Here is a 27,906-nt window from a genome sequence, read left to right on the forward strand (position 1 = left end):
GCCGCACTGAGCGCATCCCCGCCCCACTGAGCGCATCCCCGCCGCACTGAGCGCATCCCCGCCGCACTGAGCGCATCCCCGCCGCACTGAGCGCATCCCCGCCGCACTGAGCGCATCCCCGCCCCACTGAGCGCATCCCCGCCCCACTGAGCGCATCCCCGCCACACTGAGCGCATCCCCGCCGCACTGAGCGCATCCCCGCCACACTGAGCGCATCCCCGCCGTACTGAGCGCATCCCCGCCGCACTGAGCGCATCCCCGCCACACTGAGCGCATCCCCGCCGTACTGAGCGCCATACTGAGCGCATCCCCGCCACACTGAGCGCATCCCCGCCACACTGAGCGCATCCCCGCCGTACTGAGCGCATCCCCGCCACACTGAGCGCATCCCCGCCATATGTGAAAGTGACGAACGCCGGCCGCACTGTCACATTCTCGTCAGAAGGCTGCAGTGAGGCCGTGATGTCACCAGAGGCGCACTAAACAACCGGAAGTGCGCTGCACCAATCCTGACCATGGCTCGCCGAGCGCTCGACCAATGAGAAGTCACTAAGCTGGGGCTGAAGAGGCGTCTCTGTACGAGCGGCTGCCGCTGGGAACCAATCAGGGCCCGGCAGATTCGGTTTCTCTTGCAGACCGGTGTCGGCTCGTTTTCCGGTTGCCGTGACCATGGTGCTGGCCGCTATGTCCGTGGAGCGGCAGATCTTCTACTCGGTGCTGCTGTTCTCATGGGTCGTTTACATTTGGGAGGCTTATTTGGCCAGAAGACAGGTGAGTGTGGATGAGGCAGCTGGGTGCTTTGTCACTGTCCAGGCCCTGGTGCGGGAATGAAAGGGTGCTTGTGATGTCCCGGTTAACCCTCTCACGGCCGCTCTGGGTTGACCATCAGTCACGTCCTTGTGGGAGAAGAACGAGGTAATACCGCATGCGGTTTCCCATGGCGCTGGGTCTGATCAGACCCTTATTTCTGTGTGATGGGGGCAGCTACCAGAGTGTCTCCTGTCCATAAATAGGGGGCATGTGAGGTGAGCCCACCTGCAGGGTAAAAAGGGGCACTATGTATATGGTCCTGCGCTTGTCTGCCAGGCTGGGCGCATCTAGCAGAGGGGCCCCTCTCCATAAATAGGGGGCATGTGAGGAGAGCCCACCATGATCACTGCTCCCTGCAGGGTAATTGTCCTGTGCATCTAGCAGAGGGGCTCCTCTCCATAAATAGGGGGCATGTGAGGAGAGCCCACTATGATCGCTGCTCCCTGCAGGGTAATTGTCCTGTGCATCTAGCAGAGTTTCTCCTCTCCATAAATAGGGGGCATGTGAGGAGAGCCCACCATGATCCCTGCTCCCTGCAGGGTAATTGTCCTGTGCATCTAGCAGAGGGGCTCCTCTCCATAAATAGGGGGCATGTGAGGAGAGCCCACCATGATCCCTGCTCCCTGCAGGGTAATTGTCCTGTGCATCTAGCAGAGGGGCTCCTCTCCATAAATAGGGGGCATGTGAGGAGAGCCCACCATGATCACTGCTCCCTGCAGGGTAATTGTCCTGTGCATCTAGCAGAGGGTCTCCTCTCCATAAATAGGGGGCATGTGAGGAGAGCCCACTATGATCGCTGCTCCCTGCAGGGTAATTGTCCTGTGCATCTAGCAGAGTTTCTCCTCTCCATAAATAGGGGGCATGTGAGGAGAGCCCACCATGATCCCTGCTCCCTGCAGGGTAATTGTCCTGTGCATCTAGCAGAGGGGCTCCTCTCCATAAATAGGGGGCATGTGAGGAGAGACCACCATGATCACTGCTCCCTGCAGGGTAATTGTCCTGTGTATCTAGCAGAGGGGCTCCTCTCCATAAATAGGGGGCATGTGAGGAGAGCCCACCATGATGACTGCTCCCTGCAGGGTAATTGTCCTGTGCATCTAGCAGAGGGGCTCCTCTCCATAAATAGGGGGCATGTGAGGAGAGCCCACCATGATGACTGCTCCCTGCAGGGTAATTGTCCTGTGTATCTAGCAGAGGGTCTCCTCTCCATAAATAGGGGGCATGTGAGGAGAGCCCACCATGATGACTGCTCCCTGCAGGGTAATTGTCCTGTGCATCTAGCAGAGGGGCTCCTCTCCATAAATAGGGGGCATGTGAGGAGAGCCCACCATGATCACTGCTCCCTGCAGGGTAATTGTCCTGTGTATCTAGCAGAGGGGCTCCTCTCCATAAATAGGGGGCATGTGAGGAGAGACCACCATGATCACTGCTCCCTGCAGGGTAAGGGGCACTATGTCTTTACTGTGGAGATGTCTGGGCACTTCATGTACTGAGCTGATGGTCCAGGGTCGCTCGCCCGCCAGGGTAGGGGCAGCAGGCAGAGGGTCTCTTCTCCATAAATAGATGTGAGGTGAGCCCACCATGATGAATGCATCCTACAGAGGCAGGGGCACTATGTCTTTACCGTAGAGATGTTTGGGCTCCTCGTGTACTGAGCTGATGGTCCGGGGCTGCCCGTCTCCATGGCCAGAGTATTAATGACCAGTGCCCCCTCCCTGACCCAGTCTGTAAAGGTGCCCACTTTTCATCTCTCAGTCCTAAACCCACGAAGTGCTCCTGGCCACATATGGAGGGAACCTGTCAGTAGCAGCTTTTTGCTGCTCCACTTAGTATGCCTTTTTTCAGTTTATTTTTTTTAAATCTTTTATATTTTTTGTGTTTGCCAATCTGTTTTTACGAGGGGGTGTGATTCACAGGACTGTACGGGGGTGAGACTTTAGGCCTCCTGGCATTATTACCTTGTGAGCTACGCCCCACTGGTAAAGACCATAAAAATCGGCACTAACTATAAAACCCCAGATCAGAAACCTTGTGGCAGATTAAAAAAAAAAAAAACACACAAGACCTCCGAAAAATACCTTGAATGAGAGGCTACAGGAATGAACGAAGCAAAAACTGGCCACGCTTCATAAAGGTGAAACGAAGCCTCATCAGTGACACTCATTACAGGGGCTGGTTTGGTCTCTGCTTTATCCCAGCATGCTGTCATTATGTGATGTGCACAATGACAGCTTGCTCTGTCTTGCTGGCTCCGATCAGTAATAATGAGCCAGCAACAGAGCAGCGTGCACTGTCATTGTGCGTTGGCAAGATACCCGGCGTGATATCATTTGTGGGGGGCGGCGCTGGTTTCTCCATGCTGGCGAGTTTGCCAATGCACATGCTTTGCTCTGTTGCTGCTCTCGTTACTACTGATGTTATCCAGCAACACAGAGTGCGCTGTCACAGTGCAAATTGCATAATGACCGCACACAGGGGCAGAGCAGGGACTGACTCTTCATTTCAGGTAGGGCACAGGGCTGTAACAGTGACCGTAGCCTCTGATGACACTTTGTTTTAGTATCCCAGTATGCACTAGGATTCTCAAACAAAGCGTCATCAGAAAGGAAGTAGGAAAAAAAAAAAGAATAGCGGTTAGTGTAGTGAGGGAAGGACAGACATTTTAATGCAGCTATATTAGAAATTAGTCTAGCATAGGGCAATCAATAGGGTTTTAGATGATTTCTTCAGCCTTTGGACCCCCATTTTAAGTGTGACTTTTATAGTAGCATTGTATCCCATTCATTATCAGGATCGAGAGGTGTTATAGGTCTGACCTGCCCCCCAAACCCCACCACCAGTCATAAAGTGCTGTCATACTTTAGCTGGAAGATGTATAAGGGTTCGTATATACAAGTAGATAATCGTTTAAAGCCCCACTCCAGCATTTTTGTTTTTTTTCATACTGTAGTGGTGCTTTAATTGTAAGCCCCTCGTCCCGTCCCCTTATCTTATACTCCCCTTCCAGCATTTACAACGTGTTAGAAGCTATGTAACAAATGCTCAATCCATCTGTATCAGAACGAGGCTCTCCTAGACGTATATTGAAGTGACTTGCCGGCAAGTCACTTTTCACCTCGCGTGAGGTTGTGACATCATGCAAGCCCTGCATCCAATCACCGCCGGCTTCCTTCCCTGCTGTCAGAGACGGGAACAATGAACAGGAAGTGAGCGGCAGCTCCAGTGCTCTATTCCTGTTGATTAACGGTGTCCGAAGGCGGGAAGAGGGAAGCAGGCGGTGATTGGACACGGGCTCGCATGATGTCACAACCTCACATGAGCCCTGGGAAAGTGGGTTATTTTACGAGGCGGAAACGTGGATTGAGAAGGGTTTGTGGACAACCCCTTTAATTAAAAAGTTCCTATTGTTCCCGCTCTGCCCTATCTAACTGCTTTGGTTTTTTTTAGTTTCCAAGTTGATATTTCGTTTTAATATCCCAAGTGGACGTCATCAGGGGGAAGTGGCTGATGTCATTTCCTCAACTGCTTTCCCCAACTTAAAATGAAATGTCATCAGTGATGTCTGTTTCAGGGGCTGGACTAGTCCCTACTCCACTGAGCATGCTTCGGCTGTCAATTTCAATGTATGCTCTGTGCAAGCTCCCTAGTCATCGTGTGATATTCCATTAAAATGCATAATGACAGTGCATGTCCTCACTGGTGCTAATAAGAAATGACAAGTACTTTCAGTGTATTGAAAAGGAGAGAATGCAGAGACCAGCCCTGCCCTTGAAACATACTGGCAGAGGTGGTACAAGGCTGGTCTCTGCTCTATTGAGCATGTGTCTGCTCTCAGTTCCAATGTATGCTCATTATGAGTTCGCTGTTATTCCTTTTCCATGGACACTGACAGCACATGCCCTCGATGGCTCTGATGACAAGTGATGAACCAGGTAGACCACATTACCAGTGCACATTGTATAGAGACAGAAGAGGCCAGCCCTGCCCCCTAAAACAGACTGGGGTATTGGGAGGGTAGGGCTGATCTCTGGTCCCCCTGTTCACTCTATACAATGTGCAATGACGGTGCACTCTTGCAGCTCGTCCCTTGTTATTACAGCCTTCGAGGGCATGCACTGTCATTGTGCATAGAAAAGCAATGATTTAAGGTGGTGTCACACACAGCGATGACGTCGCTGCTACGTCACCATTTTCTGTGACGTTGCAGCGACGTCCCGTCGCTGTCGCTGTGTGTGACATCCAGCAACGACCTGGCCCCTGCTGTGAGGTTGCCGGTCGTTGCTGAATGTCCAGCTTCATTTTTTGGTCGTCGCTCTCCCGCTGTGACGCACACATCGCTGTGTGTGACAGCGAGAGAGCGACGAAATGAAGCGAGCAGGGAGCACGAGCCGGCGTCTGGCAGCTGCGGTAAGCTGTAACCAGCGTAAACATCGGGTAACAAAGGGAAGACCTTTGCTTGGTTACCTGATATTTACCTTTGTTACCAGCGTCCGCCGCTCTCGCTGCCAGTGCCAGCTCCTGCTCTCTGCACATGTGGCTGCAGGACACATCGGGTAATTAACCCCATGTGTACTGTAGCTAGGAGAGCAGGGAGCCAGCGCTAAGTAGGCTCCCTGCTCTCTGCACGGCTCCCTGCTCTCTGCACATGTAGCACAGCGACGTTATGATCGCTGCTGCGTCGCTGTGTTTGACAGCTAAACAGCGATCATAACAGCGACTTACAAGGTCGCTGTTGCGTCACAGAAAATGGTGACGTAACAGCGACGTCGTTGTCGCTTTGTGTGAACCCAGCTTTACAGTGAAATCATAATGAGCATATTGGAATTAACAGCTGACCCATGCTCACTAGAGCAGACTCCAGCTCTGCACCCTTCCCCCAGTATGTTTGAGGCAGGGATGATCTCTGCTCTCACTGATGGTGCGCTCTTGCCAGTTCCTCACTTGCCATTAGAGCCATTGAGGGCACGCCATGTCATTATGCACTGAAAAGGGATAAAGCAGAGTGACATGAGAGCTCCTACTTGGCATATGTTGGAATTGAGAGCTGATGCATCCTCGGTAGAGCAGGTACTAGACCGGCCCGGCGGGGACGGAAGGTGCGGCTGTGACCGCTGCCTCTGCCCCTTTATGAAGGCTCTTGTGATTATCCCAGAATGTACCGGATTCTCAAACTCATCAAAACAGAGGAAGTAAAAAAAAAAGAAAAAAAAAAAGCAGTTAGTAAGGGAATGGCAGGGACTTATTAATTGTGTTGTATAAGAAAAGCTATCTGATTACATTGGCCACTTGGGATTAATTTGTTAATATTTTGTTTCTCCTATCGTGAATAGAGATGGGGCGTTTTCCACTGTAATTACCGTACCTATCGTGGTCCCCTCCAGCCAAGTATGTTATGATTCCTATTACCAATGCAGTGTCTGAAGAGATGGCAGAGTTCTGGGGTTTTCTTTCCCTTTAGGGATGGAACTATGTATTCTCAAAAGTACATAATATCCTGTTGTATGGAGAAGCTACTCATCTGTTTGGCGGTAGTAAATATTTTATTTTATACATTTGTGTTAGCAATTTAACCATGGCCGGTCCAACTCGTGATGGACACCAATGGATGCTACTGATGGGGGCCTCCAAAGATGATGTGAGCAGTTGTGTACTTGTATTTGTTAGTAGTCTTCAGATCTTTGCTGAAAGCTTTATTTGGTTTTCTCAAACTTGAATTGTATTTGCTCAGAAGAAGCCAAAAGCAATATTTACCTGATCTGTATAACCCGTTCCTCTTATATCAGGGCCTCGATAGCGCTTATTTGAACTTCACATTACCTATGAATATACAGAGGCGTTTCAGAACTTCTTTGCTTCTGTTAACTGCAGCGTAAGATTTATCAAGCCACAAGACATGTACCCGCTGAACTTGGCAATATTATGGATCCCGAAACATTTGAGAAGTCTCGGCTGTATCAGCTGGATAAAAGTACATTCAGCTTCTGGTCTGGATTATACTCTGAGGCAGAAGGCACGGTGAGTGTTATGCATCTATTCAGGTCAGTTTTCACACTAGAGTATAAATCCGATAAGAAAAGGGATTGCGCTCGGACCCATGTTATTCAGTGAGTCAGTGCTGATCTGCGATTATGTATTTATTTCATTTGTTTTTCTCCTTATGCTAGTATAAGCAAACCCTTAAGGTGTATATGGCTCGGGAGGAGTGTACACCGTAATCTTTTTTCCCCCTACTTGCACAGTTGCAGGCTATGAAGTGGGCTGTTCATATCTATGTACTAGAAGTCAGGATTGTGCTTTGTTTCCTTGGCTCTCGTGTCCAGTTTAGGAACCAGCACATAGTATATATATGTGATCTCTATAGATCCAACTTCCCTGCCGGATACAGGTGCCTAGGTGACATCAGGACTTTGGCCCCCGATCCATCTAGTCCAGCATGAATATACAGTTTAATGAATCAGGTGCGTCTGACAAGTGGCGTGCACCTGTCCAGAAATCTTATTTCAGACCATGACTGTGTGGTGTATGGTACGCCATAGCTTGTCTTGAAAAAGTTAAGTTGTGTGGCGCCACGCCCCAGTTGGTTAAGGTTACTTGAAAATGCTAAAAGTCGCAGAATTTGTTGCGCAACTCCGAATTCTGGCGTAATCGCATTGATGACACCGAGCCAATGTCTCCTATAACATACGTATGAACAGCAAGGGCCACAATATTTCTGCATTGATGTCTTGGGACAAAAGTGCAATAAAGCTATGAAGTGTAATATTTTTTTCTCCACTTTTCCTGCATCGTAATAATTTTTCTTCATCGTTGGGGATATGCTGTAGAGGGGTGGTCTCATGACAGCTAAAGAAAAAAAAATTGATTGCACATCTGCAGTATATTCCAAAAATGTCTAAATGATGCGGGGCCCGTCTGAGTCCCATATCTGTCTCCAGAACAGAGCTGCCATTTCCGCAGCTGGGGAAGGTCTGAATACAGCCGAGCAAGTTCAGATCTGTAGATCACTAAGGCTGTTTCACATCAGCGGTATTCTGCCGCAATGCCGGATCCGGCACAAATGCAGTACAGTTCGCATGTGACCTTATCTTGCCGCAATTCCATTTACTGTAACTGTATTGAACTGTGCCACATTTGTGTCGGATCCGGCATTGCGGCAGAATACCGCTTATGTGAAACAAGCCTAAAAATGCTAAGTAGACTCCTTGCTTCCCCCCACCCACTACTCAAACATACTGCAAAATAGCAATGAGGGAATTCCATATTTCTCCTCCCAATCTATGAAACCTTTTGTGATTATAGAATGCAGAATTATGTTGCAATTTTTTTTGTTCTTTATGTATAGTGTCTATGAGCATGTCTGTTTTCTTGTTAGTCTTCTATTTTTAATGGATGTGTAATCTGTGTACAGCTCATCCTTGTCCTTGGTGGTATTCCATTCCTTTGGAATGTATCTGAGCAACTTCTGGATCGTGCAGGCTATAGTCCTGAATATGAGGTGAGTTTTTTTCCTTAATGAAAATTGGTTAAAGTCGTCTTTTTTTTATTTGGTACTAAACACTTGCCATTAATCAGGGTGGCTATTTGGAAACTTGTTACCTTAAACAGACGTTGTAGTGTCACATTGCGCTATCGCATGTAATGATTTCTCATGTTGTTGCATTGTAACCTTCTGTGGCTGCAACGCAGAGTTACAAATGTTTCCACGTGTTGCAATTTGTCTCACACATTTTATGTGACTTACTTGTGACTTAGGCTTCTTTCACACATCCGGTTTTTGCTATGCGGCACAATCCGGCTCTTTGCAGGAAAATCGCAACCGTTTTTTTATTTCTGCCGGTTGCGGTTTTCCTGCATAGACTTTAATTAGTGCCGCATTGTGCCGCATGGGCTTGTGTTCCATCCGCTTTCTGCCGCATGCGGCAGATTTAGCCGATGCGGCGGCCGGATGGAACGTTGCCTGGCACGTTTTTTGTACAGCAAAAAAAAACCCCCGCATCGCGCCGCATCCGGCCGATGCGGCGCATTTTTCAATGCATGCCTATGGACGCCGGATGCGGCAAAAACCCGCATCCGGCCGCTGCATGCGGTTTTTGCCACTGCGCATGCTCAGTAGCATGCCGCAAGCGGCAAAACCTGACATACAGTCAGGGCCAGAAATATTTGGACAGTGACACAAGTTTTGTTATTTTAGCTGTTTACAAAAACATGTTCAGAAATACAATTATATATATATATATATATAATATGGGCTGAAAGTGTACACTCCCAGCTGCAATATGAGAGTTTTCACATCCAAATCGGAGAAAGGGTTTAGGAATCATAGCTCTGTAATGCATAGCCTCCTCTTTTTCAAGGGACCAAAAGTAATTGGACAAGGGACTCTAAGGGCTGCAATTAACTCTGAAGGCGTCTCCCTCGTTAACCTGTAATCAATGAAGTAGTTAATATGTCTGGGGTTGATTACAGGTGTGTGGTTTTGCATTTGGAAGCTGTTGCTGTGACCAGACAACATGCAGTCTAAGGAACTCTTAATTGAGGTGAAGCAGAACATCCTGAGGCTGAAAAAAACAGAAAAAATCCATCAGAGAGATAGCAGACATGCTTGGAGTAGCAAAATCAACAGTCGGGTACATTCTGAGAAAAAAGGAATTGACTGGTGAGCTTGGGAACTCAAAAAGGCCTGGGCGTCCACGGATGACAACAGTGGTGGATGATCGCCGCATACTTTCTTTGAAGAAGAACCCGTTGACAACATCAACTGAAGTCCAGAACACTTTCAGTGAAGTAGGTGTATCTGTCTCTAAGTCAACAGTAAAGAGAAGACTCCATGAAAGTAAATACAAAGGGTTCACATCTAGATGAAAACCATTCATCAATTCCAAAAATAGACAGGCCAGAGTTAAATTTGCTGAAAAACACCTCATGAAGCCAGCTCAGTTCTGGAAAAGTATTCTATGGACAGATGAGACAAAGATCAACCTGTACCAGAATGATGGGAAGAAAAAAGTTTGGAGAAGAAAGGGAACGGCACATGATCCAAGGCACACCACATCCTCTGTAAAACATGGTGGAGGCAACGTGATGGCATGGGCATGCATGGCTTTCAATGGCACTGGGTCACTTGTGTTTATTGATGACATAACAGCAGACAAGAGTAGCCGGATGAATTCTGAAGTGTACCGGGATATACTTTCAGCCCAGATTCAGCCAAATGCCGCAAAGTTGATCGGACGGCGCTTCATAGTACAGATGGACAATGACCCCAAGCATACAGCCAAAGCTACCCAGGAGTTCATGAGTGCAAAAAAGTGGAACATTCTGCAATGGCCAAGTCAATCACCAGATCTTAACCCAATTGAGCATGCATTTCACTTGCTCAAATCCAGACTTAAGACGGAAAGACCCACAAACAAGCAAGACCTGAAGGCTGCGGCTGTAAAGGCCTGGCAAAGCATTAAGAAGGAGGAAACCCAGCGTTTGGTGATGTCCATGGGTTCCAGACTTAAGGCAGTGATTGCCTCCAAAGGATTCGCAACAAAATATTGAAAATACAAATATTTTGTTTGGGTTTGGTTTATTTGTCCAATTACTTTTGACCTCCTAAAATGTGGAGTGTTTGTAAAGAAATGTGTAGAATTCCTACAATTTCTATCAGATATTTTTGTTCAAACCTTCAAATTAAACGTTACAATCTGCACTTGAATTCTGTTGTAGAGGTTTCATTTCAAATCCAATGTGGTGGCATGCAGAGCCCAACTCGCGAAAATTGTGTCACTGTCCAAATATTTCTGGACCTAACTGTATATCATATCTGTGTACCTCTTGCTTTTAGTTGGCTCATATGTATTGCTGCTTGGCATGGTAAGCTGTCCGTGATATTTGGAAATACTTGTTATTTCAGGTATGTGCGCACGTTGAGTATTTGGTTGAGAAATGTTAAAGGGAACCTGTCACCAGATTTGGTGACTAGAAGCTGCGGCCATTACTAGTGGGCTCTTATATACAGCATTCTAACATGCTGTATAGAAGAGCTCATGATGCTGTGTAGGACATGAAAAAACACTTTATAATACTCACCTAAACCGGTCGCTAAGGTGGATGTGGCTCAGATGGGCGTCTTCGTCCTCCGATGCTGGTGCCGCCTCTTTTGGCCATCTTCGTCCTCTTTCTGAAGCCTGTGTGCATGACGAGTCTACATCATACGCACTCGACAGTCCCGCGCATGCGCACTACAATACTTTGATCTGCCCTGCTCAGGGCAGATCATAGTGCACCTGCTCAGGACCTCAATGCCGGCGAGTGTGTATGACATTGGACTCCTCATGCACACAGGCTGTAGAAGGACGACTGAGGCGGCTACAAAGATGGCCGAAAGAGCCGGCACCAGAGGACGAAGACTCCCATCTGAACCACAATCACCACAGCGACCGGTTTAGGTGAGTATTATAAAGTGTTTTTTTATGTTCTCACAGCGGCCTGGGCTCTTATATACAGGATGTTAGAATACTGTATATAAGAGTCCACTGATGGTGGCCGAAGCTTATAGGGAAAAACTGTTGACAGGTTCCCTTTAAAGGGAACCTGTCATCAGAAATTTCGCCCAAAAGCTAAAAGATTCCCCCTCTGCAGCTCCTGGGCTGCATTCTAGGAAGGTCCCTGTTATTATTGTGCCCCATGTGAGACCAAAATAAAGCCTTTATAAAGTTCTACCTTTTTGTATGCAGCTTCTGTAAATTCGTCCCGGGGGCGGGCTCTCTGCCGTCCGTTATTCTGCCCCCTGGTCCTGTATGCCGCCCCCATCGCTCCTTTCCATATCTGATGCACCGCCCACTGCTCCAGCCATCCCCGTGCATGCCCAGTGCCAGTCTCACAGGACTGAGCACTGTGACTGCTGGTGACGTGTGCGCAGGCAAGTGATTATGGACGGGACTGTGACTGTTATCAGCAAGTACCCGGCCATAATCTCTTGAGCGCGCAAACCTCTCCAGTGTCACACTGAGCTCAGGATTTATGCTAGACTGTATGGGCTGCTTCCAGGGATGACGTCCCTTTGTCATGTGATAGTATTTCGAACACGCCCCTATCACATGACAAAGGGACGTCATCCCTGAAAGCAGCCCATACAGTCTAGCATAAATCCTGAGCTCAGTGTGACACTGGAGAGGTTTGCGCGCTCAAGAGATTATGGCCGGGTACTTGCTGATAACAGTCACAGCCCCGTCCATAATCACTTGCCTGCGCACACATCACCAGCAGTCACAGTGCTCAGTCCTGTGAGACTGGCACTGGGCATGCACGGGGATGGCTGGAGCAGTGGGCGGTGCATCAGATATGGAAAGGAGCGATGGGGGGCGGCATACAGGACCAGGGGGCAGAATAACGGACGGCAGAGAGCCCGCCCCCGGGACGAATTTACAGAAGCTGCATACAAAAAGGTAGAACTTTATAAACTCTTTATTTTGGTCTCACATGGGGCACAATAATAACAGGGACCTTCCTAGAATGCAGCCCAGGAGCTGCAGAGGGGGAATCTTTTAGCTTTTGGGCGAAATTTCTGATGACAGGTTCCCTTTAAGCCTCTTCTGGCAGAAAAACCTGGTGTTTTTTGCATGGTGGGTTTTTTTTTTTCCGTGCATTTTTTCAGAATTACGTCAGTGGGTGCAAGGGCAGAAAACCACACCAAGAATTGATATACTGCAGATTTTCTGCACCAAATCTGCAAGGAAAAAATAAGCAACATGCGACCAGCACTTCAGAATTCTCATTGACTTTGCCGGCAAAAGGATAGGCATGCAGATTTGTGACAAGACTGCACCAAAAAAACACATAAACGCAGTGTGCTATACAAAATAGAAAGGTTTGCACAGACATCAGGTTTAATCCTTTCCTTTTTCTTTAGATCCTTCATTCCTTGGTATTCCTACTCCTTGCCACCCTTTTCAGCTCCCTGACTAGCCTCCCATGGAGCTTGTATAATACTTTTGTGATTGAAGAGAAACATGGCTTCAACCAGCAGGTAAGACTGTTTTCTTTTCAATCCTGCCATTGTCGGTAACAATTTTGCTTCTGTATTGTACTAATGCTAAATCTTTCTTATACAAATATTTTGTTAACACAGCTTTGGTAGAGTATGCTCAAAGTATACTTGTGTACACGAACACTTTGCATAAGTGACATATTTTAGGATTCACGTCAGTAGAGGGAGGGTGGGGAAGCATGTATAACCAACTATTGAGCACAACTTTTAAGGTACCTTAAGGCTATGTGCCCACGGGACTATGTACCTACGGATATATCCACAGTTATGTCTGCAGATTTCCCGCAGCTGCTCCCCAGAATCTGCAGCTATACATTGCTGTGGGATTCCAGCAAAATAGCTGCGGTAAACCTGCGGACATTTGTGTGACTTGGCTGCGGACGTCCCGGCCCTATCTCCATATTGGAGGGCCGGGAATTCCTCAGGTATTTCCACAGGAAATAATTGACAAGCAGTTATGTGCGGCTGCGGGACATCCACAGCATGTTCCGCATCCGCACATTCTGCAGAGTGGACACAGCACTCCCCATGTCCCATAGGATAACATGGGGAGTGTCTGTACTTGCTAAAACCTGCGGATATATCTAGAAAATCCAGATCAATCTGCAGCAAAACCGTGGGTAAATAGTCCCGTGGGCACATAGCCTAAAGGGGTAAAATTGCAAAGGGTTTGTGAAAACCACTGATACTTCAATTTATGTATTAAAAATCCTCTCTGCTCTCGGTTTATTAGACGTACCAGATTACAGGACGCACCCCAAATTTAAAGATAAAAAAAGGTTGTGTTCTTACAATCCGGTCGGTTCCTTACCGGGAGTGGGTGGCAGCGGTGGTGGAGTGGGGTCACAGGATGCCAGGGTGGTGGTGGTGGAATAGGGCGATGCTGTGGGCCGAGGGCACTCTGCTGTGCCTTGCACCTGCAGTTGGCGAGTGCGCAGATGGAGCTTAAGGAAAATGGTGGCCGGAGGTGGCGCATGTGCAGATGAGATCTTGAGCTGAGAGCACAGTCCCTGCAGCTCCAGCACAGCAGCCACGGCATTGCTCCCGAGACCCCTCTCCAACACCCCATTATAAGCAACATTTGGATTATAAGACGCACCCCTCATTTTCCTCCCATTCCTGCGTCTGTGCAGCTTTGGTGTCGCTGCGCTCCTCCGATGCTGCCAAAGCAAAGCTTGCCCATGCTTGCAGCATTGGAGAGCGTACAATTTAGACCAGCAGTACACCAGTATAGTTTGTCCAAACTGTCAGCCAATCAGGAGTACATCACGCCTGAAAGCAGAACGCAGGGGAGCGTGCGCTCCTGTTCAACAACCTGAGACAGGTCCTACAAGCAATATTAGGAATTCAGTTGGATTTATTTTTATGCTAAACTGTATACATTTTTTTTTTTTCTTGCAGACCCTTGGATTCTTTTTTAAAGACATGGTTAAGAAGTTCTTAGTTACTCAGTGCATTCTTCTCCCCGTTACTTCTCTCTTGCTGTACATCATCAAGATTGGCGGAGATTACTTCTTTATTTATGCATGGCTGTTCACTCTGGTGGTGTCCTTGGTAAGACCACTTGTTCCGGGTCTTTATGGATATACTAATGTCCCAGTACACAGGTATACATTATGGATTTCCCAATTCCTCATTTCTAGGTACTCGTCACAATATATGCAGACTACATTGCTCCATTATTTGATAAGTTTATTCCACTTCCTGAAGGAGAGCTAAAGGAATCTATTGAAACAATGGCAAAAAGTATTGAGTTTCCACTGACCAAAGTGTACGTGGTTGAAGGTAAGCGTTTGAGGCACATCTTTTCATTTTTAAAGTTGATGAAAGTGGATGGCTGAATTCATCATACATTTTTTTTTAATTTTGTAAGTCTCCTAATTGTTAACTTTTTTTTTTTTTTAACCCCTCTTTGCATTTGAGTGAGGATTTAAAGTCCTTTTGAAGGATTTTGCACTTGTAGAGCAGGTTCAAGACCTGAGATCCCACTACATATGTAGCAGATGCCAGTTATATTTTATAGCTGATAACTGTCTCTAACAGCCAAAGCCAAGATCTGGCCATGACCTTGACGCCATTGTTAGGGACTGAAGAGTTAGTGGCAGTTTGCTGTAGGCCCCTACCTCTGTCATCTTGGTACTCCTGTAGACAAAATTGAGATAATGCCATCTCCTCTCATTTAAAAAAAAAAAAAAAGCTACTACCCCCCCCACTCTCTTAATCACTTACCGTATTTTCTTTGTCGCTCCATTGGGAGACCCAGACAATTGGGTGTATAGCTTCTGCCTCTGGAGGCCACACAAAGTATTACACTTTAAAAAGTGTAACCCCTCCCCTCTGCCTATACACCCTCCCGTGGATCACTGGCTCCTCAGTTTTATGCTTTGTGTGGAAGGAGGCACACATCCACTCATAGAAAAAAAAAAAGAAAAAAGATTTCTCATACATAGTATGACGGATGGAAGAAAAGAGGTCCCCTATGGGGTCCCCGGCATGCTCCCTTCTCACCCCACTATGTCGGCGGTGTTGTTAAGGTTGAGGTATCCATTGCGGGTACAAAGGCTGGAGCCACATGCCGTCTCCTTCGCCATCCCTTATGCGGCTCTGGGAGAAGTGGGAGTCTCACCGGTCATTCACCTGCTGAGACTGTGCTCTATCCGCAGCCCCTGGTGGAACCTGCTGGACTGGAGCGTTTTCATCCCCAGGGACCGGGCCCTGCACCTTGAAGGTACTCTGTGTCCCCATGTGGGGACGGTACGGGGAGAGAGGTCGCCTTTCTCCCCAGCAGCGCCGTCCATTGTTTTTTCATCGGACTTCCGCGCCGACAGTGCCTGCTTGTCGGGCACGGCCTTAAATTTAGTCCCCGGCTTCATCGCGGCCTAGTCGCGAAAAATCCCGCCCCCGGGCCTGCCTGTCAGGGCGGGATTACCGACAGAGGGCTGGAGCATCTTTGCATGTCTCCCCTCCCCTCTAATGGACCACTATGGGGCCTCCAGATTCCCGCCTTTGGCCGGCGCCGTCCATGGCTCCACTCCCCCCCCTTGAGAGCTCCGGCGGCCATGTTTGGCATTCTGCCGGTGTATGCTGCAGCTGCACAGCTCTACAGCTCCGGGGGACCCACGACAGGTAATCTGGAGGACACCAGCGGTTGGTAAGCAGCACCGGTCACCCGGTGCTGGTTCCCCTAGGGTGATATATAGATATATATGTATATGTATATGTGTGTATATATATATATATATATATATATATATATATATATATATATATATATATATATATATATATATATATATATATATATATATATATATATATATTTATTTATATATATATATATATATATATATATATATATATATATATATATATATATATATATATATATATATATATATATATATATATATATATATATATATATATATATATATATATATATGTATATATATATATATATATAATATATTATGAACTGCTGTATAACTCTTTCCCATATACCCTCAGTGGTCGCTCTCCTAAGGGACACTTATTGCTTACATTATGTCGTCCACAAGGAGCAAAGCCCCTAAGGCACAGGTTTTTTTCGCAGCCTGTACCTCTTGTGGGGCTATGTTGCCTGCGGGATCCACCTACCCTCACTGTGATCAATGCTCGACTCCTGCCACGCTTGCTCAGCCGGAGTCTCGGGCACTTGTGGGCCCCTCGGCTCATGTAGATCCCCCTGCTTCTCCTGAGCAGGCTGCAGGGACAGAGTCACCGTCATTGGCCTCTTTCGCTGAGAAACTCTGTCACTTTCTCAATCCATTGCACAGTCTATGGACAAATGGTCATCTAAGCTCCTTGAGGCATTGCAGTCCAGACCGGGCTCTTCACAGGCACCGGCCCCTGTTAGTTTGTCTCCTCCAGGGCCTTCTCGGTCCGCGCCGCAGCGCGCTCCCAAGATAACCTCTAGGTCCCAGGCGGAGGACTCCTGCCCGGATAGCAGTCCCAGACCGGCTAAGCGGCCTCGCTGGGACTCTTTCCCCGGCCTCCTCACGCTGCTCTGGATTTCAGCTTGAGGACTCTCAGGATGACGAGGCGGACGTGGGAGCTCAGGGCTCTGACCCTGACTTCGCCCTCAACCTTGATACCCCTGAGGGGGACACCTTAGTAAATCTTATTTCGTACATCAACCAGGTGTTGGATCTCTCTCCCCCGCCTCCACCTGTAGAGGTGTCTGTTTCTCAGCAAGAGAAACACCAATTTCGATTCTCCAAACGTACGCGCAATACGTTTTTTGATCACTCTAACTTCAGGTACGCTGTCCAGAAGCCCAGAGCGGTCCCGGACAAGCGTTTTGCTAAAAGGCACTCTGACACGCGTTATCTCTTTCCACCTGAAGTCGTTAAGGGCTGGGCACACTCTCCCAAGGTGGATCCTCCAGTCTCTAGATTGGCTGCTAGGTCCGTTGTGTCTGTTACCGATGGCTCATCCCTGAAGGATGCCACTGATAGACTTCACCAAGAGCTCTATCTGTCTATCTATGAGGCCACGGGCGCGTCTTTCGCCCCGGCCTTTGCGGCTGTGTGGGCTCTCCAAGCAATCTCTGCTTGTCTGACTGAGATTAATGCTGTCACACGGAATTCTGCTCCGCATGTTTCTTCCTTGACCTCTCGGGCATCAGCTTTTTCGTCCTACGCCATGAACGCCGTCCTGGACTCCACTAGCCGTACGGCTGTAGCATCTGCTAACTCCGTGGCAGTCCGCAGGGGCATGTGGCTGCGCGAATGGAAAGCAGATTCTGCTTCCAAAAGGTTCTTAACTGGTTTGCCTTTTTCTGGCGAACGTTTATTTGGCGAACGATTGGATGAGATTATTAAGGAATCCTCGGGAAAGGACTCCTCCTTACCCCAGTCCAAACCTAAGAGACCTCAGCAGAGAAAAATCAAATCGAGGTTTTGGTCCTTTCGTCCCTCCGCCAAGCCCCAATCCTCTTCGTCCAACCGGCCGGAGAAAGGCCAGAGGAACTCCTATGCGTGGCGGTCCAAGTCACGCCCCCAAAAGGCCGCCGGAGGCACTGCCTCCAAGACGGCCTCCTCATGACTCTCGGCCTCACCTAGCCACATCCTCGGTTGGTGGCAAGCTCTCCCGCTTTGGCGATGCCTGGTGGCCACATGTTCAAGACCGGTGGGTGAGAGACATTCTGTCTCATGGTTACAGGATAGAGTTCAGCTCCCGACCTACGGCTCGTTTCTTCAGAACCTCTCCACCCCCCGCACAGGCCGAAGCACTTTTTCAGGCAGTGGACGCTCTAAAGATGGAAGGAGTTGTGATTCCCGTTCCCCTTCAGGAACGTGGTCGCGGATTTTACTCCAACTTGTTCGTGGTGCCAAAAAAGGACGGGTCATTCCGTCCCGTTCTGGACCTCAAGCTACTCAACAGACATGTGAGAACCAGACGGTTTCGGATGGAATCTCTCCGCTCGGTCATCGCCTCGATGTCACAAGGAGACTTCCTAGCATCGATCGACATCAAGGATGCTTATCTCCATGTGCCGATCGCACCCGAACATCGTTTCCTGCGTTTCGCCATCGGGGACGAACACCTCCAGTTCGTGGCATTGCCTTTCGGCCTGGCGACAGCCCCACGGGTTTTCACCAAAGTCATGGCATCCGTCGTGGCGGTCCTGCACTCTCAAGGTCACTCGGTGATCCCCTACTTAGACGATCTCCTAGTCAGGGCCCCTTCTCGGGTGGCGTGTCAACAAAGCCTTACCGTCGCTCTGGCGACTCTCCAGCAGTTCGGGTGGATCATCAATTTCCCGAAATCCAAGTTGACACCGACCCAATCACTGACTTACCTCGGGATGGAGTTTCATACCCAGCCAGCGTTAGTCAAGCTACCGCGGGACAAACAGCTTTCTCTGCAGGCGGGGGTGCAATCACTTCTTCGGAGTCAGTCACACCCCCTTAAGGCGCCTCATGCACTTCCTGGGGAAGATGGTTGCAGCTATGGAAGCAGTGCCGTTCGCGCAATTCCATCTACGGCCACTCCAATGGGACATTCTTCGCAAATGGGACAAGAGTGCGGCTTCCCTCGACAAGAACATCTCTTTCCCTTGCAACCAAAACATCACTTCAGTGGTGGCTCCTACCCACATCTGTCTCGGGGAAAATCCTTCCTACCCCCAACCTGGGCCGTGGTCACCACGGACGCGAGCCTGTCAGGTTGGGGAGCGGTTTTTCTCCACCACAGGGCTCAAGGAACCTGGACTCCGATAGAATCGTCCCTTCAGATCAATATCCTGGAGATAAGGGCAGTATATCTAGCCCTATTGGCTTTCCATCGGTGGCTGGAGGGCAGACAGATCCGAATCCAGTCGGACAACGCCACTGCAGTCGCCTACATCAACCACCAAGGCGGCACTTGCAGTCGTCAAGCCTTCCAAGAAGTCTGGAGGATTCTGCAGTGGGTGGAAGCCACAGGCTCCACCATCTCCACAGTTCTCATCCCGGGCGTAGAGAACTGGGAAGCAGATTTTCTCAGTCGTCAGGGCATGGACGCGGGGGAATGGTCTCTGCATCCAGACGTGTTTCGAGAGATCTGTCGCCGCTGGGGAACGCCGGACGTCGATCTCATGGCGTCACGACACAACAACAAGGTCCCGGCCTTCATGGCACGGTCTCAGGATCACAGAGCTCTGGCAGAGGACGCTTTAGTCCAGGATTGGTCGCAGTTTCGACTGCCTTATGTGTTTCCCCCTCTGGCGATGCTGCCCAGGGTACTACGCAAGGTCAGGTCCGACTGCCGTCGCGCCATTCTCGTCGCTCCAGACTGGCCGAGGCGGTCGTGGTATCCGGATCTGTGGCATCTCACGGTGGGTCAACCGTGGGCACTTCCAGACCGCCCAGACTTGCTGTCACAAGGCCCGTTTTTCCATCTGAATTCTGTGGCCCTCAACCTGACTGTGTGGCCATTGAGTCCTGGCTCCTAGCGTCTTCAGGGTTATCTCAGGATGTCATTGCCACCATGAGACAAGCCAGGAAGCCAACGTCCGCCAAGATCTATTACAGGTCTTGGCAAATCTTCCTATCCTGGTGCGCTGATAACGGCTTTCCGCCATGGCCGTTTGCCTTACCCACATTCCTTTCATTCCTACAATCTGGAATGGACAAGGGTTTGTCCCTCGGCTCTCTCAAGGGCCAAGTATCTGCGCTATCCGTGTTTTTTCAAAAACGTCTAGCCAGGCTTCCGCAGGTCCGCACGTTCCTGCAGGGGGTCTGCCACATGGTCCCACCTTACAAACGTCCGTTGGAACCTTGGGATCTTAACAGGGTCCTGACGGCTCTTCAAAAGCTGCCTTTTGAGCCGCTGCGGGATGTCTCTCTCTCCCGTCTGTCGCAGAAGGTGGCCTTCCTGGTGGCAGTCACATCACTTCGGAGAGTGTCTGAGCTTGCAGCGCTGTCATGCAAAGCCCCCTTCCTGGTTTTTCACCAGGATAAGGTGGTTCTGCGTCCTGTCCCGGAATTTCTCCCTAAGGTGGTATCCCCTTTTCATCTAAATCGGGATATCTCCTTGCCTTCCTTTTGTCCTAATCCAATTCACCAGTGTGAAAAGGATTTGCACTCTTTGGATCTAGTGAGAGCACTCCGGTTCTACGTGTCTCGCACGGCGCCCCTGCGCCGTTCAGATGCGCTCTTTGTCCTTGTCGCTGGCCAGCGTAAGGGCTCTCAGGCCTCCAAGTCAACCTTGGCTCGGTGGATCAAGGAACCGATTCTCGAGGCCTACTGTTCTTCTGGGCTTCTGCTCCCTTCAGGGCTGAAAGCCCATTCTACCAGAGCCGTAGGTGCGTCCTGGGCATTGCGGCACCGGGCGACGGCTCAGCAGGTGTCAGGCAGCTACGTGGTCTAGTCTGCACACTTTCACGAAGCACTATCAAGTGCATACCTATGCTTCGGCAGACGCCAGACTAGGTAGGCGAGTCCTTCAGGCGGCGGTTGCCCACCTGTAAGAGGGGGCCGTTTTCGGCTCTTTTGCCCACCCAGGGACTGCTCTTGGATGTCCCAATTGTCTGGGTCTCCCAATGGAGCGACAAAGAAAAAGGGAATTTTGTTTACCGTAAATTCCTTTTCTTCTAGCTCCTATTGGGAGACCCAGCACCCACCCCTGTGCCCTTTGGGCTGGTTGTTCTTTTGTGTACACATGTTGTTGATGTTGAATTGTTCTTTTGGTTCATGGTCTTCAGTTCTCCGAACATCCTTCGGATTGAGTTTACCCTAGACCAATTTATAAGTTTTCTCCTTCCTGCTTTTGCACCAAAACTGAGGAGCCCGTGGTCCATGGGAGGGTGTATAGGCAGATGGGAGGGGTTACACTTTTTAAAGTGTAATACTTTGTGTGGCCTCCAGAGGCAGAAGCTATACACCCAATTGTCTGGGTCTCCCAATAGGAGCTAGAAGAAAAGGAATTTACGGTAAGTAAACAAAATTCCCTTTTTTCAGGCTATGACGCACTTTTTGCCGACCTTTTTTTTGGGAGGAAAGTGTGAGGGTGCGTCTTATAGTGTAGATGTACCTCGCTGTAGATGTAAAGAGGGCAGTGGAGGCGCGGGTCACAGTTAGCAGGAGATGGTGCTGGGTCAAAGAGTGTGCCCGCTAATAGAGAAAATGAATATTCATCTCCCACGTCCATAATCCTGCCATCCTTGTGGCACTGAAGCCAGTGCTAAGAGGTGGGCAGGATTATGGACATGGGGAGCAATGAATATTCTCTTTAATAACGGACACAAGTCATTGCCCAACCACTGCAGGAATCTGGCAGTTAGATGATATGTGCCCGCTATTTAAGAGCATGAATATTCACTCCTCACCGCTGTAATAAATGCTGAGCGGGGAGCAATGGCTCTTCCAGCAGCTGACTTCCGCATGTAACTGAAGGCACATGGCTTTGAAGTCATGTGCTGTCCCACTTACATGCTGAAGTCAGTTGCTAACATCAGAAGAGGACAGGGGGCAGCGGATGGTGAGTAAAATAGTTTATTTGTGTGTGCGATGTGATGGGAGACGTGTATACCAGGATGGGGGTCATACCAGGATGGGGATCATATATTCCAGGATGAAGTTTTGTGTTGTAGTCTTGTCTTACTTTGTCCGTGAACTCAGGACTGTAAAAGGCCATAGCAGAAAAAACCTACTTCCGACCTTATGTAACATAGTGAGATGGGTATGAGCTAACAATGTGCCTTTTGTGTTGTGGTTGTATTGTTGGCAGAAGGTGTACCTTCCTGTAGTTTTCCCATGAAGAGCGTTGTTTTTTTTTTTTTTTTTTTTAAAGGATGGTTCAATAGGAACTGCCATTTTGAGGTGTAATGTAACCAATTTTTTTTTTTTTCTTTTTAAAGTTTCACATGCTTTTTCTTTGGGTAAATATATGAAAAATAAGCAATTGTGAAAGAAACTGGGCATGCTGTAAGATTAAGTCCCCGTGGACAGGGATTGCATTGTAGCAGTCTGTCACTCGGTAAGCTCATGAGATGCAAAAAAATGTATATGGACCGGGGAAACAAGTGCAATAAATGTACTGGCATTAATGACCCTCCAAATCATGATTGTAATGCTTCTACTTGTAATGTGTGCCTTATTCCCAGCTCCTAAATTCCCAATGTCTACCTAGGTTCCAAACGTTCCTCTCACAGCAATGCATACTTTTATGGCTTCTTTAAAAACAAGCGGATTGTTTTGTTTGACACCCTTTTGGAGGACTACTCTCCTCTGAACAAAGCAAACACCGAGGAAACCTCAGAAAATGAAAACGTGGACCTGAAACCTAAAAAAGTAAGTTGAAATTTACCTTACAAGTGCACAAGAGGCACAATTGTGGCACCTCGAGGCTAAACCAATACACGTTCCCTTCTTGGGCCCTGCACCAAGGCTAACAGTACTTTGTCATGAGCTTCCACCTGAAGTCCGTTGATGGAACACTGTTTGACCGAAGACACCATCTTGTGGTACAGCCATTTTTTTAATTAGTTCAGACTGCAATGACTTTAACATCTTGCATCAGCGCAAAAATGGTACCGTTAAAAACGTCAGCCTGAGACGCAAAAAATAATCTCAGTGAGCCATAGATCCCAAATAATGGGAACGCTACGGGTTGCGGGAAATGGTTCAAAACGTACCCCACTTTTTTTTTGGACAAACTTCCAATTTTTTTTTTTTTTTTTTACCCCTTAGATAATAGTAAACCTATTGATGTTTGGTGTCTGCAATCTCGCACCGACCTCAGGCATCATATGTACACATCTGTTTTACCATATGGTGAACACTGAATAAAATATCTAATCTTTTTCTCTTTTTTTTTTTTTTTTTTTTTTAAACGTAGAATGCAAATAAGAAACAAGGTTGCAATAACCCAGAAGTCCTCGCTGTTTTGGGTCATGAGCTGGGTCACTGGAAGTTGGGTCACACTGTAAAGAACATTGTCATTAGTCAGGTGCGTATTCAGAACTGCTCTTCTCTTCTAACGGGGCATGTAAAGTCGTGTGTGTGTGTGTGTGTGTGTGTGTGTGTGTGTGTGTGTGTGTGTCTTGGTTCCAGCATTGCCTGCCATTGATGTACACCTTTCTTAGGACTCTCAACCCCCAACTAATCACTCAACCCATGGGGTAGAAATGCTCGGCTTATTCTAGCACACAGCCATACTGATATATAAGACCAAAGACTTTGAGGTCAGCCCGTATACACCATTGTCTGAACTCCAGCACATGATGACTGCTCCTATCACTTGGTTTGAGTGATCAATACAGCTTTCAAAGGATTTAAACAGTGTTTAAAGGGGTGTTACCAAGTTTAAGCAATCTCCTACTGAAAGGATAGCGAATACCTTTCCGATCACTGAGGGTCTGACTGCCGTGGCTGCCATCAATCCTGAGCACAAGGACTTTGAATAGCCCCAGCTGAATAAAGCTGAAGTTGGTAATGTGAGACGCTCCTTTGATTCTAATAGTAACACCAAAAATTAGCCACTCGTTGTGTTTTCCAATCTCTGGCTCTCCCATTAAGGCCTCTTTCACACATCCGTACAAAACATACAGGTTTTGCACGGACTGTGGTGTAGGTGCGTGTGTGTGGGTGTGTTCAGCGTGTGACATTTGCATAGCAAACAGACAGCATAAACATCTATACTTACCTGTCCATGGTGCTTTTGTGTCTAGCGCTGCTTCTTCGTCCTCTGTGCTGTAGATATGCAATGAGCTGGGGTCGGAAGCAAGTGACAGTAGAGGCAGAGACAGCAGCGCTGGAGACAAGCGAGTATAAAAAGGCATTTTATTTCTCAAATGTGGTTTTCTCCGGTACGTGTCAAACGGATATCACTCGGATCACATCAGTGTGCGGTCCGAGTGAAACCCTTTCTGCTAGAGAAAAACGAACATGTTGCCGTGTGCGCAAACCCATTGATTTTAATGGGTCTACGTGTGCCAGTGTCTCCAGTGCGTGTGAAAACGGGCGTCACACGTACCGGAGACACTGATGTGTGAAGGGGGCCTAAGAATGAAGCGGTGGTGCGCATGCTTATCCTGCACTCCATTCAGCCAGGGTTCTTGCGAGTCACAATTCTTGAGACCAGTGGGGTCCACGGCTGTTTGACCTCCAGCGATCGGAAAGTTTTCTGCAGTCCAGCGGATATGGGATTACTTTTAAACTTTAGACCACCCGTTTAACAAATGCTACAATAGGGTTTTTATTTCCTATACAGATTTTCTTTTCCCATAGTCTGCTGAAGGTATTGCTGATAATCCTGCACTAAAAGGTGTTTGTTTTTTGTTTTTTTTTTTTGTTGGTTGTTTACTGGAGATGTACATTGGAGGGGAAGCTATTTGTTGTACATACTTTAAAATATTTTCTTTTTCTTCAGATGAACTCCTTTCTCTGTTTCTTCTTGTTTGCTGCCCTTATTGGACGTAAAGAACTTTTTTCTGCTTTTGGATTTAATTCAACACAACCCACTCTCATTGGTCTGATGATTATATTTCAGTTTATCTTCTCCCCATATAATGAGGTAAGAAATCCTGATGGCAACACAGGGTAGCCGGCATAACTTCCGCTATCCCTGGGAATCTGCCTGAGGGCGATAGAATAGGAAATGACATCTGCCAGGCAATCCCGACCCCTGCAATTAAAAAAAAGAAAAAAAAAACTATTTCAGTTTGTTTTTTTTTTTTTGTTTTTTACTCCAAAAATTGTGAAATGGATATAGACGACTGGTAAATGGGCCAAGCCTGGCCAAGATCAGGGTTTATTCCTATTCTGAACAAGGGAGATGATACTATCAAACTATTGTGCTCGTACCAGACACCAGCAAAATACTATTGGAGATCCTACAAAGAGGGCTACAGCCTTACTTTGACAAAGAGTTGTCAGAGGAACAAGAGACTTTATTGCTGACATTTCATGGTTAATGGAAAAGGCAAAAGAATACAACAATGAGCTCTGTTTTTGCTTCATAGATTACAGCAAAGCCTTTGACCGGATTGATCACCAGAGACTTTAGAATACCATGTAGAGTATGGGTGTGCCAAACCATCTGATCAGCCTCATTAAGAACTTTTACATCGATCAAGAAGCAACACTTGGAACAGAACATGGTGACACGGCATGGCTCAAAGTAGAGCGAGGCGTCTAACAAGGCTGCATCCTGTCACCGTCTCTCTTCAGTTTATATGCAGAAGCAATTTTCAGTAAGGATGGCTGCCGAAAAAGTAGAAATACGCAGATGACAACATTGATAGCAAAAAATCGTAAATGGAATGAAGGATCTAATACGGAGTGTCAAGATGGAAAGTTCAAACTCAATACAAAGAAGACAAAGATATTGACTACTGCCAGATACGACTGGGACACATTTGAGATGGACCGTGATGAACTGGAAATTGTAAAGAACTTCAACCTACTTGGATCAGTGATCACTTGAGATGCGGCAACGACACCCAAAATCAATAGAAAAATAGCTATGGGCAAATCAACAATGCTGTCACTGGACCAGGTCTTCAAATCAAGGAACTAGTGATGAAGACGCAGCTTGTATATAGTCTGGTCTCTTCTGTGGTAACATGGATGCAAAACCTGGATGAGAAGTGAACAAAGACAGAAGAATCAATACTTCAGAAAAATGGTGCTGGATAAGGATGTTATCAACACTATGGATGGCAAGAAGAACAAACAAATCAAGCCAGACATGTCACTCGAAGCAAGGATCACCAAGCTACGACTTGCTTACTTTGAACACATCATACAAATAGCAATCACTGAAGAAGGACACCATGGTAGGAAGAATAGAAGGAACAAAGCGAGGAGGAAGAACAGCAACCCAATGGATTGATCCAATCATGAAAATGTTGGAGAAAACCCTGGTGGACCTATCTAGGCTCACACAAGATTGATCTTCCTACAGAACACTCATCCATTAAGCTCCATGGCTTGAGATCGAGCTGTAGGCCGTTAAATAAATATAGCATTCATGTAGAAGACTCGACCCGTACAAAAATCATTCCTGTAGTATAGATTTCACTACTTCTAATTTTATATGGAAACCATTTTATTTTATTACATATGTAAATGATTGGCACACGCTTTGTGTTGCCATGGGCACAGAGCTGCCGCTCGGTTAGCATGCCCTGCACCTTCCCTTACATTAAGAGTCCTCGCTTTTTAGCAAATTGATGCCTTAGTTGAACCCCATTCCGCCCTGCATTCACTGATGCTGCAGGGCCCAAGTGCACACTCAGTCAGTGTGCGCTCTCATCCTCTTCTGTCTGCAGCAGCCAGCCACTACAGACAGATATGCGAGTGTGAATGCACTGACCCTACGTGTGCTCTCTGCTCTTGCAGTGTCAGTGTGTACAGGTCTCGGCATTTAATTTGGGCGTATAGTCATTCCAAAATGAGTGCTATCAATCAACATTAGGGGAGGTTCAAAGAACACTAATCAAGAGGCGGATCAGGGTAACGCGCGCTTGGCCACACATACAGGGAGAACTCCTTTTACATGTGTGATTTTGCTTTTATTGAAAAAAAAATAATCATTTGTAAGACAGCCCATTTAATAGGAACCTGACCGCTGCAGCCAGTGGCAGGTGTTGGCAGTCAGGTGACTAAAACTAGGATGTCATTGATTCCGGTCTTGGTGAAGTCCTCTGGACTGTCCCTGGGGGGTGGGAAGGCGGATAATAGAACTGGTGAGTATACCCCATTTTCTTCTTAAATCTAGATCTATCAGGGATGGCTTATCCTGGAAGCTGAAACCCCCTGTAATTACAGTCTGTCCTACATTTTATGGCCTTGGTGTACTTCTTATTAAAGATTGTTTCCTTTTCTCCCCTCCAGGTCTTGTCCTTCTGTCTTACTGTCCTCAGCCGGAGATTTGAATTTCAGGCTGATGCATTTGCCAGGAATCTTGGAAAAGCAAAAGACTTGTATTCTGCTCTGATCAAACTCAATAAGGATAATTTAGGCTTTCCGGTGTCAGACTGGATGTTCTCCATGTGGCATTATTCTCACCCTCCCTTACTAGAAAGACTGCAAGCTTTAAAAGTTGACAAGCAGAATTGATAAAGACCTTTACTGAAGAAAATGAACTACACTCAAGGGTTGATCTTTTTGTTTCTCGCTTCTATCCTGGGGCTGCATATGAAACTGCAGCCCGTGTATTATAAAGGCGTTGTTGATCCATGGTATGAGGACCTTTTTAATTATCTGTAAATGTATAAAATGTACAGCACAAGTTTTCATAAAAAGAGAAAATGCTCTGGATTTTAATTGAAGTGTACTTTTCCATGGAGCCTTATTTTGTGTTTATTTTTTTTTGAATCGTGTTTCTGGCTCATGTGGTGAATAACAGGAACTATTTTCCCCTTTTCATTTTTATGTTAAAAACGGATCACCGCAAAATATCATGTATGGATGACCTGGATAAAATATGATCTCTATGAAATGATTAAAGTATAGCGTGGTTTATATATTTGTACCGTCTGCATCCCCCATACACAACAGCAACAATTTAAACATTGACAAATCCTCCGG

The 27,906-nt window shown here is 47.4% G+C and overlaps 1 protein-coding gene and 1 long non-coding RNA gene across 2 annotated transcripts in view; one reads left to right on the top strand and one right to left on the bottom strand.

The window, feature by feature from the left end:
• The first annotated feature begins 518 nt into the window (after nt 1-518).
• On the top strand, nt 519-27,840 carry ZMPSTE24 (zinc metallopeptidase STE24). The gene is made up of 10 exons (XM_075336112.1): nt 519-771; nt 6,679-6,825; nt 8,219-8,305; nt 12,710-12,826; nt 14,249-14,401; nt 14,491-14,632; nt 22,502-22,662; nt 23,210-23,320; nt 24,743-24,886; nt 27,211-27,840. Exons 1-10 carry the CDS (start codon nt 670-672, stop codon nt 27,433-27,435), a joined length of 1,389 nt encoding a protein of 462 aa, XP_075192227.1. The 5' UTR covers nt 519-669; the 3' UTR covers nt 27,436-27,840.
• The window catches only part of LOC142291528 (uncharacterized), a 130,960-nt gene continuing 127,685 nt past the window's right edge, over nt 24,632-27,906 (bottom strand). The window contains exons 2-3 of the long non-coding RNA XR_012750502.1: nt 25,779-25,950; nt 24,632-24,997 (exon numbers count right to left, since the gene is read on the bottom strand). This is a non-coding gene — a long non-coding RNA (uncharacterized LOC142291528). The remainder of the gene's footprint in view (nt 24,998-25,778; nt 25,951-27,906) is intronic.

Source organism: Anomaloglossus baeobatrachus, chromosome 2 (assembly GCF_048569485.1).
Source record: "Anomaloglossus baeobatrachus isolate aAnoBae1 chromosome 2, aAnoBae1.hap1, whole genome shotgun sequence".
In the NCBI taxonomy this organism is placed as follows: Eukaryota; Metazoa; Chordata; class Amphibia; order Anura; family Aromobatidae; genus Anomaloglossus; species Anomaloglossus baeobatrachus.

Excerpts from the sequence above, each read along its gene's own strand:
- ZMPSTE24 (XM_075336112.1), top strand. The coding sequence starts at position 670 with ATGGTGCTGGCCGCTATGTCCGTGGAGCGGCAGATCTTCTACTCGGTG. Across the intron at positions 6,826-8,218 it reads ACTCTGAGGCAGAAGGCACG|CTCATCCTTGTCCTTGGTGG; the intron begins GTGAGTGTTATG and ends ATCTGTGTACAG. Across the intron at positions 14,633-22,501 it reads CAAAGTGTACGTGGTTGAAG|GTTCCAAACGTTCCTCTCAC; the intron begins GTAAGCGTTTGA and ends ATGTCTACCTAG.